The following is a 19,521-nucleotide window of genomic DNA, read 5'->3' on the forward strand; positions in this document are numbered from 1 at the left end:
CTTCACTTCTCACAGTGAGGGAACTGCCAGAAGGCCCTCAGTGCTGGACCACATGGTCTGGGCTGAACGATGGGGGTGGAGATGCTCCTTCAGCCATGTAGGGCTTCAAAGGTCAACACCAACACTTTGAAGTGTGAAGATCCTGCAGTCCTCCATTCAAGTTTTTTGGGATTCCAACTCCCCTTAGCCCCAGCCAGCATGGCCTATGGCCAAGGACAACGTAGTTGAACAACATATGGAGCGCTGCAGTCCCCCCCCCCCCCAGCATTGCACAGCTAGCTGCTCTTTTACTGAAAGAAACCATTAGTCAACGGATACAAATTATAAGGAAGGAGGTTCCAACTAAACATTAGGAATAAGTTCTAGACAGCGAGTCACTCAACAGTGGAATGGACTCCCTTAGAAGGTGGTGAGCTCTCCTTCACTGCAGGTTTGAAAGAGAGGTGAGATGGCCATCTGTCAGCGATTCTTCACTCGCGATTCCTGCACTGCAGGGGGTTGGACGAGATGACCCCTTGGACCATCCAACTCTACAATTCTATGTTTTGCCTCCTCACTGCCATGGCCAAGTTAGGGAAGTGTAGAAGTATACTAATAAGCATAAATTGTGAGATTACAGAGTTCCCCAATGGATTTCCCCACTCCATTCCTCAACTCTGTTTACCTGTCCCAGCTGAAGAAGTCCTAGCAGCCTCTTCCTCACATCTGCCAAATCTGCTTGTCGGAGAGACTGTTTGTCTTTCAGCTTGCTCAGATAGTCCAGACTCTGCTGCCCACAGTCCCTGCAGGTTTCAGTCAATTCTGGCACGAAGAAGAAAATAAAAATTACACACATACAAGGGAAACTAGCATGACTGTGGGAAGCTCAGGAGTAAGCTCATTTTTTAGCTTTCATTGGAGGAGCTACAGGAGAAGCATTTCAGAACAAATATGTGGAAGTCCTGAGGCTCAGGGTATGCTTTGGGAATAACAGATATTGCAGGATTGTGGGAGCTATGAGGGTGTTGGCCTGATCTGTAATCTGGATAAGAGCCCAGTGCAAGCCCCAAGGAAGAGCAGAGTTCATTACACACATCAGAAATATGGGTGTTATTCTTGCACATGACCATGCTTGTGTCTCCTTAGCCCCATAGTAAGTTCTAGGATTGTCACCCAATTACAGAAGCCTTCAGTGCTAAATTTATGAGTTTAGAGGCTGATGAACATGCTCAAATTTGCACACAGTAAACACACCTCCTCTGTTTCCAGGGGCCACATGCCAGCAGTAGGCAAAAGTGGGCAAAGGAACAAATGTGGTTTTTTCCTTTGTATGGTAGGCTTGTTTCTACACATTCATGCCTCTCTCTCTCTATCCTCCCATCCAGGTACGCAAGAAGCATTCTCAGAGATCAAGGGCACATTCCAGCCAGGCAAAAGTTGCCCCTCCCCTGTTTAGAGGATGCATGAATGGACCGAAGAAGAAGAAGAAAACCAGATAGCAAAGAGGCACTTGAAGTCTCCTGGTCCTTACTTACACGCTGGGTTCCAACCATTTCTAAAAGCCAGGTTTCGCATTCAGGAAAATCATGGGAAAAGAGTTGCATCACTTCTGACTTCAGGGGTGGGGGAAAAGAACCTTTGCAAATTTACTCACTGTCTGCATGATCTGTGGGCGCCAGGTGGGAAGTGGCACTGCCATTCACAATGGTGTCTGCAGTCAGGTGGGCAAATTGGGCCAGAGCACCAACCAATCCAGTGACATCTAAGAAATGAAGAGAAATACCAAGATGGAAATCCAGAAGTGGATCACAGGGATAAAACCATCTCATTTGAGATAAGCCCAGAGTGGCAGCATTCAGCTAAGCACCACAAGGAGCAGAGACCCTGAAGGTTTGTCCAGGTTAAACGTAGGTTAACCTCAGTCCAACTCTTCCCCCAGCTCTTCTCTCTTCTAACCCCACTGTAGCTCTGAACTGTGGCCATCCCATAAGAACATCAGAAGAGTTCAGGGGCCAAAGTGCTCAAGATCACTATCTTTGTCATTTGGTCCAATTTCATTTTATACACGAATACAGCAGCTCAGGTTAAACAGGGCTATGCAAGTGTCTGGGTTTAGTACAGTTCAAGGTATTTTAATCTTCTGTTTTGAAATAACAATTTGTAATTGTTTCAGTTCAGACCATGGAACCCTTTGCAATTATAGACTACACATCCTCTTCCTCTTGATATGTTTTATTTTTGACTCCGCAAATCACACAGCTGTTTCCTATACTTTATTGGCAATTGTGACAACTTCTTGTTTTTTTATTAAAAAAACTATTTTCTTTCTTTTTTCTGTAATTTGCTTGTTGTTATTAAAATTCAATGCAAAACATTTGAGAAGAAAAAAGAAAAAAGAATCAGAAGAACCCGACGGCTGGTTCAAGCCAAAGGTCCAGCAACCTGGTTCTCACAGCGGCCAGCCAGGTGTCTCTGGGAAGCTCACAAAAGGACCTGCCACAACAGCACTTTCCCCACCTGCATTCCCCAGCAATGGAGGGCACAGGCTGAACACCTCCAAGACTGGATAACTCGTGAGCAGTAGGGCTTTGCAGCTGCACCTTTTATTGACTCCATCCAAACCCATCCCACAGACCAGCACTCCCCCACACCCCCGCAGGCTTCCTGCTTAGAACATAGCTAAAAGTGCAAGGATTAAAAATCAACCAGAAGCTTTACCACTTGGTGAAATGTTCCATGTAGTCACCAGGCATTTAGCTTTTCTTTTTTGATGAGGGGGTCAGCGGGGGGAGAAACATTTGATGAAACAACATTTGTGATGGCAGAAGAGGCACAATCTGTCTTTGCCAGCAACACCAGAAACCTACACTCCCACCCTGCCCCACAAGTACGAGAACTGCAGCGGCAACCCAGCAATGTTTACCTGCCGGGTTGGACAGGTAGCGCCCATGTCCACTTTCCACAGCGTTCACTGACTCCAGTGCTGCTTGTGCGCGGCTGACGAGGTAGTCTGCAGAGAGAAAAGAAAGGGCAGAGAAGGAGGCCTATGGGAAAACAAGATAAAATGGACTCTCGTGCAGGTGCTTTTTGTGCCTTAGAAGCAGAGCCAGCTCCAGAGTGAAGGAGCCTCAGCTGCCCAGGTTTCCCCTGGCAGGCTCCCTCCCTTACATCCCTGAAAGGGGTTGTGGGGCTCAGCCCTGGTGCGATTCCTTGGCAGCGGCAGTGCTCCAAGACAGGCAGACAACCAGGTCTGGGGCAGCTGCCATTTAAATGTCTCCCAATGGCCTGAATGCAGCATCACTTGGGGCATTGTAGGACATAAAGAAGGCAACTCTCTCAGGTTGCTAATTGGAGCATGGAGTGGGGGCTGGATTTGAGAGGAGGGGGCTAGGACAGGCATCCCTGGGAGGGCCTTGGCCACTGCCTCAGGATTCTGAATGATGCCAGGCTTGCTTGAGAGGTTTACTCAAGGATTCCTGGGCTGTTACAAGGGACAGGAACTTGCTCTTCTTAAAAAATAGGTTAAGAAAAACAAAACAAAGCCAAGCCACTGTCAGACTCATCCATGCCCTTGGACCTTTAGACCTACCTGGTGAACTGGTGCATCGGATGTGCAAAGGATCGTCCAGCTTGGTAACGGCGTCCTGAATGATGCTCTCAGCCTCCTTCACTGTCCCTTGCAGGATGCTGAACTGCTCCTCCAGGAGTTTCTGCTGCAGGTTCTGTTCCTGACCTTTCTGTGGGATTGGCCCAAAGTGTTTAAGTTAACAGTGCCCTCCTGGGACCCACATATTCACTGCTCTTTCATGATCCAGACTGGGCAAAGGGGAGGCCTACAGTGCTGCTAAATGGCTCCCTCTCCCTATTGCTCAGCCCGCTGTTTCCCTTGCCTTCCCTAACCAGACAAAAGCTTTCCAAGGCTCAGCTGTGCCCGGTGTCTTTTGGGGACTGGCAAGGAGGCTAATGGCAGGCGGAGCCAGAGCCAATGACGGACAGAGCCAATGCATTCTAGTGTTGCCCCCGATCTCATATTGACTCCTGTAATGGCAGTACTGGGAGAAAGGGGCCCTTCCAGACATCCTTGTTGTGCATTCATGATGGTTTGTGCTCATGATAATATAAGGATGGTTATACACAACCCCATTTTCAATACTGTTCACACCTACAAAAGTTTCAGGGCAGACATCCTGCTTCATTTCCAAACAGCGCATGTCCTGTAACCTTCTGCAGAAATTCCTGTAACTTTTCATGCCACAAATGTTCTAGGGGTCCTTTTGCCTCACTTTTGTTGCCCTACAGTGCAGGAGCACCCCTCAAGACAACAGTAATGGAGGAGCGCTGGGGAAGCATCGCAGAATGGCTAATAAAGCGGAATGAAGTGTGGATGGTCCGGTATAAATTCACCACTAATGCTCTATTATTGTGTCAATGACATGTTTCAGACTACTCTAGCCAAAAGCACCATACTGGAGCAGCCCTGGGGAGGAGGAAGCTGATAGCCAGGATCATCCCCTGGGCTGGGTGGAGGTAAGCAGGCAGGAGAGGTCTGGCCAAGCACAGAGCGAGCTGTCAGGGCAGCATCCCACACACCCGACGGACCAGCCTCCACTGCCAAGACTTTGTTTCTCCCTTGAGTACCTTTTCCAAGAGCTTCCCTTGCAGCTCCTGAACTTCCTTTGCTCTCTTCTCTGCTTCCTGGCTCAAGAGCAGCTCCTTTTCTTGGATCAGGCCCTTTGTCGAGATGAGCTCACAGTCCTTCTCACTGACCACTTTCCTCAGTGTCTCCTTCTCGGCCTGGAGGGCTTCCAGTTGGGTGTTGAGGTCTGAACCGGCCTGCATGGAGGACAAGCGACCTGCTGGCTCACAGCTTCATTGCCCAGCTCTCCCGCTTCAGCTTGGCCCCACCCTCTCAATCACTTCCCCCTACTAATGCGGTTTTTCACATGCTCATTGTCCTCTTCATGAGGTAATTTAACCTAAGATGACTTGGGTGGGAAGGCTTAAGAGGAGTTTCCTCCACCTAAACCACATGACACTGCAAGAGGCTTAACAGGTGAAGGATTTGAGTTACAAACCTCAACTTTTGGTGAGTTTGGGATAAGAAAAATGGGCTATTTTAATCCCAGCTGGTTATTATCAGAGCCTTCCAACAATTTGGTGCTCCAAACAAACACCAGTTTGAGCTCCTCTTCCATCCCCACCCCTTTTCCTTTTTACATTATGGCTTTTTAGATTGTAAGCTTGTGTTATTTCTAATGATTTCCAAGCTGCTCCATGAGCCTTTGCAACTAAAGAGCTGCATATAAATGCTGTGAATAAAATGAAAAAACAATAAGCAATAAACAGTCTAGTATATGGGCACATCAAAAGCATGAGATGAGCTTCTCTAGAGAGTAGTGGAGAGGGTTCTCAGGGGAGGCGCAACCAAAGCAGCCTTAACATTGGGAGAGTGCAAGATGGGCCAGCTAAGGCAAAGGACTGCACAGCAGGGCAGCAAAGTGGAGACAGACGCCTCATGGCTTTTTGCAAGACAACCCACAGAAATACTCCCACTGCTATTTTATGAGAGCTCCCTACTATTTTATTTTATTTTTAATGCTGGCTTTTATTCCGAGTGGATGCTGTTTTAATTTGATTTATTTCAGGATTGAAATCCCGCTTGACTATACCTACATGTGCTCAAGGCAGCATACAAAGTTACAAAAGATACATGCAGTCAAACTTTGAAACAACAACAAACAAAAGCAATATAACACACACACACTATATATATAATTTAATATAGTTGTCAGCTGACTTCAAAGTTTTCTAAATTGAAAGGTGTCTTTAAAAAAAAGTTATACATAAATCTAACTCACAATGCATGGAGTTCTTTTGAACTAAATCATACTCAGAGCAGACCCACTGAAATCATGCCCATTAACACCAATGGGTCTACTCTGAGTATAGCTAACATGGGGTATAACCAATAAGGAGCTGTCCTGTATAAAAAAGGTACCCCTCAGTGGCTGATACATCAGAGACTCCTCAGTAGAGTATCATGTGGGAAGGGGAAACCACTGCAAGATTTTAACCCTCAGCCCCACAAACAACACAGGCCACAAACGACCCCGGCCTGCATACCTGCTTGGAACGGCTGAGTGACTGCTGGAGCTGAGCCAATTCCTCTTTCTTAGATTCCAGTTCTCTCTTCACCTGCTCCATCTGCAACATGTGATCTTCTAACTACACAGAGGGAATCAAAGAGAAAGTGCATCCTTGTAAAAGTGTGCAAACTTTTCAGATGCCTCTGAGCAAATCAAGGTGGTGTGTGGCTAAGCTCTTAACACCACTGCATTTTGCAGTGCACCTAACTGCGCCCTCCAATATCTCTTTTTTAATGTCAACAAGGGTGGAGCAGCAGGAATCAGGGGCCTGGGACTACAAACTTGGGACTCAAGCTTGCTGAGCCACCCCTCAATTATGTCCAGTCTCCATGGTCACATTCACACCATACCGTTAAAGCACATTTAACACACCCTGCTTCTCCCCAAAGACTCCCAAGACCTGTAGTTTACCCCTCACACGCCTACAATCTCAGCACCCTTAACAAACTACAGTTCCTAGGATTCTTTGGGAGAAAGTCAGGTGCTTTAGATGTTTAGTACCAAACATTATCTCAGCCCACCCCTAGATCAAAACAGCTCCTCAACAGTTTCTGAATAGGGAGCCCCCTGCCCTGTTACAGGGGAAGAGAGATCAAAGCAGCAAACCTTCATTTCTGACTCCCGTTTGACTTGGTCCATCTGGAAGGCCAGCTGCTCCTTGACTAGGGCAACCTCCTCTTGGCTCTGTTGGGTAACTGTCAGCTGCTTGGCCGTGTCTGCGTTCTTGGTATTAAAAAACATCAAACATATTTTAAGCATCATTTTGAGATTGCAGGGATAGTCTGTATGGTGCCTGGGTCCCTTCTAATTCCTGGGGCCCTGGATCCAGCGAGTACCATTGTTAGTATAGCAAAAGAAGCTGCTCTGTGCCTGAGGACAAATGGGTGGTAGTGAGAAAGACAAAAAGCCAGAGTTGTGTGTGCGAGGCGGGCTAGAAGCAGGCAGAAGCCAGAGACTTAGAGCCATGCTTGACCACTGCTGGAACCGAAGGCTGTGACTAAGAGAGAAGCCAGCCCTTGTGGATTATGAATGCGGAGGTGACGTCCCATCTCCTCTTGCATGCAAATACCCAATGGAACAGTGTGGGAAGTTGGCAGCCAGCACTGTCATTACCTTTCTCAGGAGCTCTGCATGTGTGTTGATCAACTCATTGTGCTTCTCCTTCAGCTTGATGTAGCGGGTTTCTGTGGCGCTGGCCTTCTCTGGAAAAAGGAATGAGGTTGTCATGAGCTGCATTCTCAGTCCAACTATTGAACCTTGGAAGCCATGGTGGGCAACTAGCTGCCCAGAAGAGCCTGCCCCAAGGAACAAGCGGCCTGTAGGACAGCAAATGGGTTGTGGGTCCTGCCTTACAGGTGACTGCCAACAGCCGTTCTAGCTTCCACGGGCTGCAGGACCATGAGGAAGTAATTTGTGCCATCAAAAACTGCTTCCGGCTGGTGGTGTGTTTGGGGTGGGTATGTCAAAACTCAGGCAAAGCACACATGCTTTTTTATGCAGATACAGTGGTGCCTCGCAAGACGAAAATAATCCGTTCTGTGATTCTCTTCGTCTAGCGGTTTTTTCGTCTGGGGCCTGAGGCTGGGGCCACAGACAACAGCAGGCAGAGGAACAGATGTGAATCACTACTTCTGTATAGAAAGCTAGCTTCTGCACACACTTGCACACCCCTCTCTATCCTCCATCCAGAGAAGAAAGAGGCAACATCAGAGCCCAAGGTCCCATTCCATAACCTACTAGAAACACTCAGGGTTTGAAGCAGGGCCAGTGAGGGGCATGGCCTGGGAAGAGAGGGCGTGTGTGGGCCTTGGGGTTGTTCCAGGGGCCAGGCAGAGAAATTGAAGGGCTATATCTGGAACCCAGGCCTGAGGCTCCCCATCCCTGAGGTAGACAGTGCCAAGTGCACATTCCTTAGCACAATACAGTGGTGCCTCGCAAGATGAAATTAATCCGTTCCGCGAGTCTCTTTGTCTTGCGGTTTTTTCGTCTTGCGAAGCACGGCTATTAGCGGCTTAGCGGCTATTAACGGCTTAGCAGCTTTAAGAAAAAGGAAACAAACTCGCAAGAACTCGCAAGACATTTCGTCTTGTGAAGCAAGCCCATAGGGAAATTCGTCTTGCGGAACGACTCAAAAAACGGAAAACTCTTTCGTCTAGCGAGTTTTTCGTCTTGCGAGGCATTCGTCTTGCGGGGCACCACTGTTAATAGGATTTTCTTATTATTGCTGTTTGAAAAGCACAGGTCAACACACATAACCTGCTTTCCAAAGGCACCACCTACTTTCTGCTTCTAGGTAGAGCCCTCGACTCTTGTCTCCCTCCAGCTTTGCCTTCTGCAGCCTCTCCAGCTCATCCCGGAGCTGCTCGTTGTCCACCAGAGCCTTCTGCTTCTGCTTCCGCTGCTCTTCCACCTCTGCCTCCAGGCTGTTAATCTGGGCCTTCAGCTGAGTGATGTATCTCTGAGCCTGAGTATTGCCGCAAAAGACATACAAAGCAATGGCTATAATTATGACAGCTGGTGTGTTACCTGTCAGATCAGAAGCAGGATGCTCTTGTGCCCTTTGCTTTGGGGCTTCCCACACAGGCATCTTGCTGGCCACTGGGGGAAGCAGCAAGTGTCCATGTGGTGCAATGGTAAGAATGTCGGCCGGGGACCAAATCCTTACATGGCCATAAAGCTCACTAGATGCCAATCACCAACTCCCTGCCAAATTATTCAAGGCAAGCAATGCTCATTTAGCACTTGACATACAAAATCTCACAAGCGCCTCTTCCCTACTCCCTAGCAGTAAAAATATAAAAAATATAAAAAATTATCAGTTTACTTCCTTTTTGTAGCACCCAAAGTAAGACATCTCACTTTTTTAAAAAAATAATAATCATTTTTTCGATAAAACCAACCGCAAAAGACACATACAACAAAAATCATAATAATAATAACAATAATACTACAATCTGACAATTCAGATTTGAATACACTGATATACCTATGACTACACCTTTTTAAACAATATTTTCTCACCTCTCCTCCCCCTACTTCCCACCACTATCCGCCTTATTGCTTAAATATTCGTTCCAGATTTCTTCATATTTATCCATTCTTATTTTGCATTGACATGCAATTTATTCATATGTAGCTAATATGTCCATATTATCAATCTATGTGCTCAATGAAATCTTTTTGCGGCTCTTCCAATTCAGCAAAACAAATTTTTTTGCTTCTAATATAGCACGGTACATCCATTTTTTTTGACCCCTTGAAATCTCCCACATTTCCAGAATATAATTTAGAATTAAATTCAGTTAACAATTTCTTTTTATTACTCTTGCTATAAATATCCTCACCTCGCACCAAAATGATCTTATCATCGGGCAGTTAATCAACATATATACTACCGTATTTTTCACCCTATAGGACGCACTTTTCCCCCTCCAAAAATGAAGGGGAAATGTGTGTGCATCCTATGGGGCGAATGCAGGCTTTCGCTGAAGCCTGGAGAGTGAGAGGGGTCGGTGCGCACCGACCCCTCTCGCTCTCCTGGCTTCAGGAGAGCCCCACCCCCGGCCCCACAAGCTCGGGGACAGCGGGGAGGCGGATTGCCGCCATCCCGCTGTCCCCCGACTTGGTTAGAAGGCTGGGGGGGGGGGAGAAGCCTGCTCCTCCCCGTTGCCAGCCCCGCAAACTCGGGGGACAGCAGGGAGGTGCAGCGCGCCATCCCGCTGTCTCCTGACCTGGTTTGGAGGCTGGCGGAGGGCTTCACCCTCCCCCAGCCCCGCAAGCTCCCAGAGCGATGCCAAAGCTGCACGCAGCTTCGGCATCGCTCTGGATCCCGTTCTGGGGGCTGGGGGAGGGGGAAGCTCGCGCCGGGGGGGGGGGAATAATTCCCCCCCTTTATTCCCCCCCCCAAATCTAGGTGCGTCGTATGGGCCGGTGCGTCCTATAGGGCGAAAAATGCGGTAAGTTCGCCTTTTTACTCCCACAGCTCCAGCAGTTGTCTGCACTTGTTATTTTCTTCTGGTATAGTTTTGCTGGAGTCCAGTGGACTCTGAATATTATTTTCCGTTGAATAAGTCTTAGTCTTAGATCCATAGAGGCTATTTCTGTTGATTTTATACTTGACTCCCATATATCATTTGTTATCTGTACCCCTAACTCTTCGCTCCATTTTTGTCTATCATATTCTAAATCATATTTCTTCCCGTTGAGTAGGGTTTTATATAGTGCAAGTATAGAGTTTTTTGTTTTTGTTGCAGAGATTAAACCTTGTAGCAGCCTGGGTGTTTCCGATGCTGCTATAGCGTCTGGGCCAAACTGCCTTTCCAACGTATGTTTCAATTGGATGTATTGCCATTGTGTTTCACTGGTTAATCCATACTTTACTTGCAAAGTCTTATATTCCACAAATTTGTAATTTTCATCAATTAATTGAATCAATGTCAAAATACCTTTTTTCATCCAATTTTGCCAAATTATTACTTGATTTCCAATTTTTAATTTTGCGTTGGCCCATATTGTTAATTTCTGATAGCGGTCATCCTTATTATTTTTATTTATATTCATTCAAATTTTTATAGGTGTTTTAATAGTCTCCAGCATAATAGTTTAGTCCACCCTACAAGAGGTTCAAAGAAACTATATTCGAGAGTAGCCCAATTGGGATTCCTGCTAAGCTCTCCAATAATTAGTCTTACTCAGCAAGTAAGCCTGGTGATACAATTCCAGATTTGGGAGCCCAAATCCGCCTTTCTTAGTTGGAAGTTGCATTTTATGTAGTGATATTTTTGGTGGCTTTGTACCCCACAGGCACTAAATAGTTGATTTATTTTTGGGAAGTATAATTTGGGAATATACACTGGTTATCCTCTAAGAATGTATAAAAGCTCTTGAACAACAATCATTTTGAGGACATTAACCTTTCCCCAAAGGGAGAGGTTTAGAGGTCCCCACCTTTCAATATCTTTCAATATCGGTCTTTCTCCCTGTTCCCAATATAGTAGTCTTAGTAGGCTGAACTCAATTTTTTGAGCTACTCTTTTATTCATTTCTAATGTTTGTTGTTGTATTCTTTTATATGTAACCTTAGATGGGTTATTTGCCATATTGCCCCATAGTGTTTTTAAATAAATTTTTAGATTATTTTCTTTTAATATTTGCAGCTTGGCCTTGTTGGCAGAGAAGGATATTATCTTCTCTCTGATGTAAGTTTTATGTCCTTCCCATTCCATCAGTCTTGACATTGAAGATTTGGAGTTATTTTTAAAATATATTTGCGTTTCTTGGGTTATATATTAAATGAAGTTTTTTTCATTTAATAATGCTATATTAAGATACCATCTCCTCATACCTTCCTGGCTTTTAGATAAATTATATTCCAGTATTATTGCTGAGTGATCAGCTATAATGGGAATATCAATGTCACATCAGCTAGCAAAGGGATGTAATGATGCTGATGTTAGAAAGAAATCAATTCTATGCTGGGTATTATGAATGCAAAATATGTATATGCTTTTTCCTTAGGATGATGCAATCTCCATGAATCCACTTAATTCCAATGCAGCATAGTTATTAACTGAAGTAAGACATCTCACTTTGCCCACACACACAAGCACACAGAGTGCCCCATGTTACCTCAAGCTTAATCCTCTCCAGCTCTGCTCGAAGAAGATCCACTTCTTTCTTCAGGTTTTCAATTTGGAGATCCCTGTGGGTTAAAAGGTTTTGAAAACACAAGAATGCTCTGAGTTGATGTTGTATAGTGATGAAGAGCTATGAGCTCAAGGCCTCCAGGGCAAATCTCTCCTCTGCTGCAAAGGCTTCAGGGCCACATCAGAGCCTCTCCTTTTCTTTGTCTCAGCCTCAAACCACCCACCTCCTGCCAGCAATACTGGGATAGTGGGGTCTGTAACCAAGACGTTGCAGTATGGAGTACCCCCATAGTAGGTTCAAGGTGTGTCCTCTTCTAGGGCAGGGAGGACAAACATTTTATACCAAGTGAGCCGCAATAGTACTTTGACATGGAACATGTGGGCCACTCATTGCCTTGTCACAAGGGGGGTGAGTGGGTGGGTAAGGCCAAAATCTGATGCCCCCAAGCCAGCTAAGTGAGGCGCTGGGCTTTGGGGTCCCTCGCACCTCCTTCCCAAAGCTGGGAAAGTGCCAAATAGGCTTTGCGGAGGAGGAGGAGGAAGGACTCCCGGACCCTGTCAGAACCCTCATGCCTCCTCCCTAAAGCCCAGAGCCTCAGGAGGGCTGGGGGCATCCACTGTTGCCAAGGGCTGCCAAAAAATGGCCTTGAGGGCCAGCTGCACATTGGACCACCCTGTTCTGGGGAACTCCATTTCATCTCACCACACCCTCCAACAGTCATCCTGTATTTTGCACCTACTGACCAGGTTCAGTTCCCACTGGGCTGTTCTGCCCCACATGCTGCCTAAAATTCCACAAATGTCTACAAACCTTGGGTGCGAACCATCAAGGAAATCTCTTCCTTGGGTAATGGGTTTTACTCTTTTGGCCACATAACAACAGCGCTGAGAGATATGATAATACTGATCTACTTTACAGGACTGTTAATGCAAATACAACTTTTTCTGTTAAAATAGTCCAAATGCTGCATAAATGCTAAACCTTATTATTAAGATGCCAGCTTAAAAACACACACACACACACACACACACAGAGAGAGAGAGAGAGAGAGAGAGAGAGAGAGAGAGAGAGAGATTTTGCTGATAAACACCCTTACCTATCATCTCTTATTCCATTGGGTGGTCCAAAGGTCTGTTCAAATATATCAGACACATTCTGCGGAAACAAATATTAAAAAGACTGACAATGAAGGGGAAGCTTCATGTTTATGGCTATATGGTATAAAGGCTTTGTATTCCTAGGGAGATACAGTATTACATCATTTTATTTATCATGTATCTACAACTAAATAAATTGCACTATTGCACACGGAACTGTTTCTGCAGCACACCTGAGATCCATTATGCTTCTGAAAGCTCCTCTGTGTGGAATTACTGAGATGCCACAATGGTAAAAGAATAAGCCATAGAAATGTCAGCATGACCCTTGAAACAAGTGCCTTCCAACCCCTGCCCCCTGGCCACTCTTGCCTTCCCTGAGAAAGTGGGGCTGCACCACACACTGACACTATTTTACCATACGGGGTGGACAAAGGTGTCTTTATTTTTCTTCAAATGCTGTGTTGCAGAAGTTGGAGCTGTCATGCTGGATTCCAGCTCCACAGCTCTCACTGGGAAGCCCACATGACCATGCACTGCCTCCCACGAGAAGATGCCAAGCTGGAACACCCCTGGCCCATGCACAGCCCTCTGGGTTCTGCAGGGTTCCCAGACCTGCACCTCCTAGACTGACCCTGGCAGCACTTCCAGTTTGGCCTGCGAACGTCATCACATACTGAGCAAACATCAGCAGCCAGGAAACGAACGAACGAAAGCAAAGCTCCATTTGGAAAACATTGCAATCACTGCCAAGAATTTTGTGTGTCCAATTTTTACAGCTTTGTAAATGCATTGCCCAAGCACAATGGCCAAGTTTGTTTCCTGGCTTTATTCCAAGCGCAGTCAACACACATCTCTTTCTTTTCTTCTTTTTAAGCTTAGCCATCCTTTCAACTTTGTAAGGCATTTACAAGTCGGCTAAGAATAGCATCTTAAAACCATTTTAAAACGAAACGAAACGAAGAACCACTTTTTATAGGGAAGGGATGCAGCTTGGTGGGAAGTTGGGCATCTTTTCCCCTATATCCACTGCACTTCATCCAATTCCTACTCTTTTTCAGATAATTTTTTTCCTTAAAGCAAAATGATGTGGTCCCACCCAGCAAATGCACTAAAGGGGGAGGGGAGAGAATGGTCTTTTCCAGTTCCTACAGTCACATTCCCTCATAAGCACCTTCTAGTGGGGGCAGGGGCAGTCTTTGGTAATCTTTCACAATATGTCTCCCTGTGCAAGGCCAGAATTGCAACCCCCACCCATGGATCTTCTAAGTGTTGTGCTCCCTTAGCTCAGCACCTCATGTGGGGAACAATCTGCACAGCCCTAAATCCAGTGCTAGTGGGGGTGCACCTAAAAGTGGTGGGTGGAGCTCACCACTCCAGAGACCCCCTCAGCATTTCTCACCTGTTGCTCCACAGTTGGGGCTGTACTGATCTCAATCAGGTTCTCTGGCTCTTCGTCCTCAGGGGCTTCTTCTTCTGGGATCACCACAACAGGCTTCACGTGCTCAGCCAGGGCTGATGCCCGCAGAAAGTTAGGTGGGTTCTAATGGAGGAGGAACAAAAGGAGTCAGGCACATTTACAGTGCAGGTGAGGCTAGATGGCACCCTCATAAATGCAGCCTCACAAATACACACCCAGAGATTGGATCGGGCAGACAGGTGCTTTCTCCCTCTCCACCCCCCTCTCACACACAGTGAATTTCCTAGGGTAAACTAGGGTAAATTTCAGGAAATGCTTTACAAACAGTAGTAATTGGGGGCATTGGTAGTGGGTGGCCTAGCCCCAGATTGTCAGGGCTGGGGAGCAGCAGGAGAAGGCAGAAGAGAGACTGTACCTCAGGCAGCCGTGGGATCTGGATGAGCCGCTTGAAATACAGCATGTCCGATGCTCTTTTGAAAAAGCTTTTGAGGCTACAGAGAGGAGAGGGGAAACAGAATTGTCAATACTGAAACCAACAGCAAGGTGGTCTGACTCTTAAGAACCCAAGAGGAATCTTGGTGGATGAGGCAAGGGACCATCTACTCCAGCTTTGTGGTTTCCACGATGGCCAACCAGAAGCCGTGTGTCCAAGAAGCCCACTAGTAGGGGTGGTGTTTTCTGAAAATCTCAATGGTGAGCTTAACCACAAAGATTTCCATTCCATCCTATGTGATGTAGTTCAGCCCAGGCACAGATTGAAAAGCAGGCCACAAGTCATTACCTGGTTTTCACCAGAGAAGGGCGTATATACGCTTCTTTTAAACTTACTTTTCTCTCCTATCTCTAAAATAATGTTTTACAGTGCAGTCCCATGCGTATTTATTTGTTTTTTAATGGCTGCTTTTAAAATATGCTTTTAGCTGTAAGCTGCCTCGAGCCCTGTCAGGGGAATAGGCGGATTAAAGCTAAATACAAAAATAAATATAATTCTAATTATTATATTACCTGCGGAACTGCTCATGGAAACGGTCACGATGCCCTTGCAGCGTATCAGCCGGGAGACCTGAGGAAGACAAAAGAAAGGAATGGACCATTTGCCAAGAAAGCACACACAGGGGTTTGAGCCAGAGAAAAGCACACCTGGCACCCAAGCAAGGCTTTCTTTCACAATCTGCTAGGAACATAGGTAGTGACCTTATGCCGAGTCAGGGCATTGGTCTATCTAGCTCAGTACTCCCTACACTGACTGGCAGCAGCTCTCCAGGGTTTCGGGCAATGAATGTTCCCAGTTCTACGTGGATGTGCTGGAGACTGAACCTGAAGCCCTCCGCCTGCAAGGCAAATGCTCTGCCACTGAGCTGCAGGTTGTGAAATTTTGGGAGAAGAGGAAGAGAAGCACTTTTGGAAAAGTCATGGTTCCGGAAGCAGAGGACCTGGCAGCCATTCCAAAGAAAAACTCCATTTAGCTCACTGATGGTTTTAGACCCTAACTGGAGATACCAGGGATTGAATCTGGGATCTTTTGCATGCAAAGAAAGCAATACTAAGCTTTGGTCCTTCTGTTTTCATCTTTAAACACATACAGTGAGTTGGATTCTATGATCTTTTATTGCCTTTACTCTTTTATGTTTTCTAAAATGCTTTGAGAGTATTTTTAAACAATCAAGCAATGTATAAATTTATGATTTTATGTGTATCTGAAGAAGTGTGCATGCACACGAAAGCTCATACCAAGAACTAACTTAGTTGGTCTTTAAGGTGCTACTGGAAGGAATTTTTTTATATAAATTTTATGAAATAAATAATATGGCTGATTTAATGCCTGGATGTTGGAACTCTTAAGGAAGCACATCGTTCACAGTCAAAATAAGCAGGTCTTTCCAGGCTTCAGTTTCTCCCTCTATGGCTTCAGCAAAATTAATGCAAATCTGGCCAACTGTACACAAATATGCTTAATAATCCTCCGGCTTTCCTTAGCATAAGTCTTGTGCAAAACTTATGACATATTTAAAGGTTAGTCCTGTCCTTCTGGGAACTGAATCCTGGTTTCAGAAAAGCCAACGGCAGGATATACTTAAGCTCCCTAACGGAAGGTGGAATGAAAACCTGTGAATGCTGGTTTTCCCCCTTGGGAATTCCTTTTTAAAATTAAAAAGAAGAAAGATAGAAAGGCCACTGTAAAGAAGGAAGCTAGTGTAGAGAGATCAAGAAGGGGAAGAGCAGATAAATATCAGCAGGGATTTCTCTCACATACATCAGCAAGACAGATATTATTATTACCCACCTTTCAAGTAAATTCTTTCTCATTGTGGAATACAAATAACAGGCTCTATATAGCCTTAAAGGGCAGTCTGTATCTTAACCGCCATTTTGTTGGACTCCAGTTCCCACCAGTTCAACCAGTGAAGTCAGAGATGATGGGAGCTGGAATTTAGCAACATCTGGAGGGCACGAGGTTGGGAAAGTCTGGACTGTATGGTTTATTGATTTCGAGTGTTATTTATGGCTTTGCTTTTTTTAAAGAATACTATTCATAAACTCCATTCAGAGCCCATTTGTTTGGCAGAAGAGCCTAAAAGGATAAGAGGTAAGCAAAGGCCTTGAGCTGCTAGTATGGCACAGCTGCTATGCTGTGAACTGTGAAATCTTGAGTTCAAATCTCACCATAGCTGTCCCACCCAAAAAACCCATTTCCCACATAGCCTTAGGCAAATCATTCACTCTCTCATCCTCATACTTTGCAGAGGACACAGCAAAGCTGTTCCCCAGCCAAGCATATGTTGCAGAATAAAGTGCAGAATATTAGAGGAAAACACTGTAAAAATGAGTGTATTAGGTAAAATTGTATTAAAATGTGTATATCTGGAGAAGTGCACACTAAAATGATAAATTTTCATTAAATTCATTTTTAAATAATCCAAGCAAACTGATGTGGAAAGGGAGGAAACAGAGCTTAAGCCTGTAAAAATGAGGAACTGACTGACTGGTCCATCCTCAGAACACTTAAAATTAAAGACCATGATGCTCAGAGCAGATAGATTTTCAGCTCAGGGACTAGTTTTCAATAGTGAGCTGACAGCTGACCCTTCCACACACCTGATTCTCCCACCCAAGCACCCCAGCTATTTTAATTTTACCAGCCTAGTTTAGAACAGAAGGGAAGCCTTTTTGTTGTTATTCTTGCTATTGTTGAAAACCAATCAGAAAAACCCAGAAAACACGGATAGAGGGAGGGAAAGCAGAGGAATAACATCCAGGTGCTTAAAGGAAGATTTAAATAAAGAAATCAGTTTTCCTTCAAGCATTTGGAGTCTGCTTCTTCTGATTTTTCCATTGCTTTGGGGAAGGGCCAGAGCTCAGCAGTTAGTGGTACAACATCCGCTTTGCATCCTCAGTTCAGTACTCAGCACCTTGAGGCAGAGCTGGGAAAGACTCAGTGCCTTAAATCCTGGAGAGCCACGGCTGGTCAATATTGACAATACTGAACTGGATGGGCCCATGGTCTGACTCACTCCCTATGTAAACTACTGAGAGCAGCAGCAGTTGGTAAGGCTTACCAGATAGCATCACTGCAGGGGAAAGGTCAGCACGGTGCAAATGCACTGCTGAAGCCAATCCAGTGCTCCCAACAGTGTGTTTGCACCATGTCAACCTTTCCCTCTCAGTGAGCCGCAGCGACAAGAGGTGAGATAAGCCATGCGGACCAGGGAGTCAGAAACTCTATGGCCTTTTAAACTGTGTGTGTGGGGTGTGTGTGTGTTATTGTTTCTGTTTGTTATTACGGTATCTATTTTTGTGGTTTTATATTGTAAACTGCCATGTGATTTTCAGGTGGAGGGCAGTATAGAAATTTAATAAATGATGATGGTGAGTACTTATCTACTGCAATCCATCTGGTGATTTTCCAGTGGACCCCAATCAGCTTTCTGCCCAGTCCCTGCTGTGGGGAAGGGCCACAGCTCAGTGACTCCTCTTTTTATTGAGAAACCTTCGCGGGACATCTGAAGTCCTCCAAAACCTCCCTGATCAGAGTGCAAAAACAACTTGAACTTGTGAGCCCAAGAAGCTGCCTTATACCAGCTCAGACTCTTTGTTCATGCAGAATCGTCCACTATGACTGGAAAAAATCAACCAAGAGAACTAAAATATTTTATTACACCATATGCTTTCATGAATTAGAGTCCATCTCATCAAATGCATGAAGTGTAATCCTTGGTTGCATTCACACATGCACACAGACAGTGATAAGGGATGAGGAGGGTCGTAAGGAGGTAAGGTCAGAGAAAAATTAAATACAAAAAGTACAGAGAGTAAGAATTCAATGAGAGGTAGAATGCAGTGACAAGTGATGAAACAATCGAACTGACAACGGGGAGTAAATTAACATCTGGAATGAGAAACGAAACCACTGTCTCTACTCAGCCACAAGTGAATTAGAGTTTAACTTCTTTACAAATTGTGGTTTAGCAGTTTCCTTGTTCAAGTATGGCTACCTTAAGAGCAGTGGCAACATCTTCTGGTAGACTGACACCGTCTCTAACTGGCTGATGAATTTCTGGTCAGCCTCTTTCCCATCACCTGAGATTCTTTCTTTAACTGGGAGACACCAGAGACAGAACCAGAGAGAACAAACCTACATGCAATTCATCTGCCCTAACAACTGAGCCATGGACCGTTCCCCAAATGTCCCAGAACTGCACCTGAACCATGGTATGCTTCCACACCCCCACAAGAGCGACTTACAGGAATGGAGCTTGAACATCAGCTTCACAGTGTAATGGTAGAGGTGGCTGCAGTCTTGGATCACTTGAATGAGGGGAGCCAGCCGGCACTGAACTGCGGACATCTGGGAGACAGCCATGGAGGTGTTGAGCTGTCTGAAAACTGAACAGAGGAAAGGAAATTTCAAATACTGATTTGAGGCCTGTTTTTATTGCATTTTATTGCCTTGAGTATCCTCTATGGATGGAAAGCTAAGACTGAGATGGTGCCTTTAATAATAACAAATACAGCTGCTGCTGCTGCTGCTGCTGCTGCTGCTGCTGCTGGTGGTGGTGGTGCTGGATTACTGGAAGGTCTCTGGATACCCCAGTATCTGTGTGCATGTTCATAGAATCATAGAATTGTATGTGTGCATGCTTATTTATATGTAGGTTTATAAATTAAAATAGAGATTTAAAATACTATTTAGATGAACATTTTGGTTTCAACCTTCCTCAGCTGAAACATTTAA

General features: G+C 45.3%; 1 protein-coding gene across 1 annotated transcript in view; it reads right to left on the minus strand.

Moving 5' to 3' along the window:
- HIP1R (huntingtin interacting protein 1 related) overlaps positions 1-19,521 on the minus strand; it is a 64,094-nt gene that overhangs the window by 12,533 nt on the left and 32,040 nt on the right. Inside the window, exons 8-22 of the mRNA XM_082203679.1 lie at positions 19,032-19,172; positions 15,294-15,351; positions 14,704-14,779; positions 14,271-14,411; positions 12,868-12,926; positions 11,754-11,826; positions 8,406-8,589; positions 7,239-7,327; positions 6,732-6,848; positions 6,103-6,204; positions 4,618-4,812; positions 3,569-3,716; positions 2,903-2,989; positions 1,634-1,741; positions 665-801 (exon numbers count right to left, since the gene is read on the minus strand). Of these exons, the coding sequence (XP_082059805.1) occupies positions 665-801; positions 1,634-1,741; positions 2,903-2,989; positions 3,569-3,716; positions 4,618-4,812; positions 6,103-6,204; positions 6,732-6,848; positions 7,239-7,327; positions 8,406-8,589; positions 11,754-11,826; positions 12,868-12,926; positions 14,271-14,411; positions 14,704-14,779; positions 15,294-15,351; positions 19,032-19,172 (1,715 nt within the window). The remainder of the gene's footprint in view (positions 1-664; positions 802-1,633; positions 1,742-2,902; positions 2,990-3,568; positions 3,717-4,617; positions 4,813-6,102; positions 6,205-6,731; positions 6,849-7,238; positions 7,328-8,405; positions 8,590-11,753; positions 11,827-12,867; positions 12,927-14,270; positions 14,412-14,703; positions 14,780-15,293; positions 15,352-19,031; positions 19,173-19,521) is intronic.

This window comes from Podarcis vaucheri (genome assembly GCF_965113315.1).
Source record: "Podarcis vaucheri genome assembly, chromosome: 16".
Taxonomy (NCBI): domain Eukaryota; kingdom Metazoa; phylum Chordata; class Lepidosauria; order Squamata; family Lacertidae; genus Podarcis; species Podarcis vaucheri.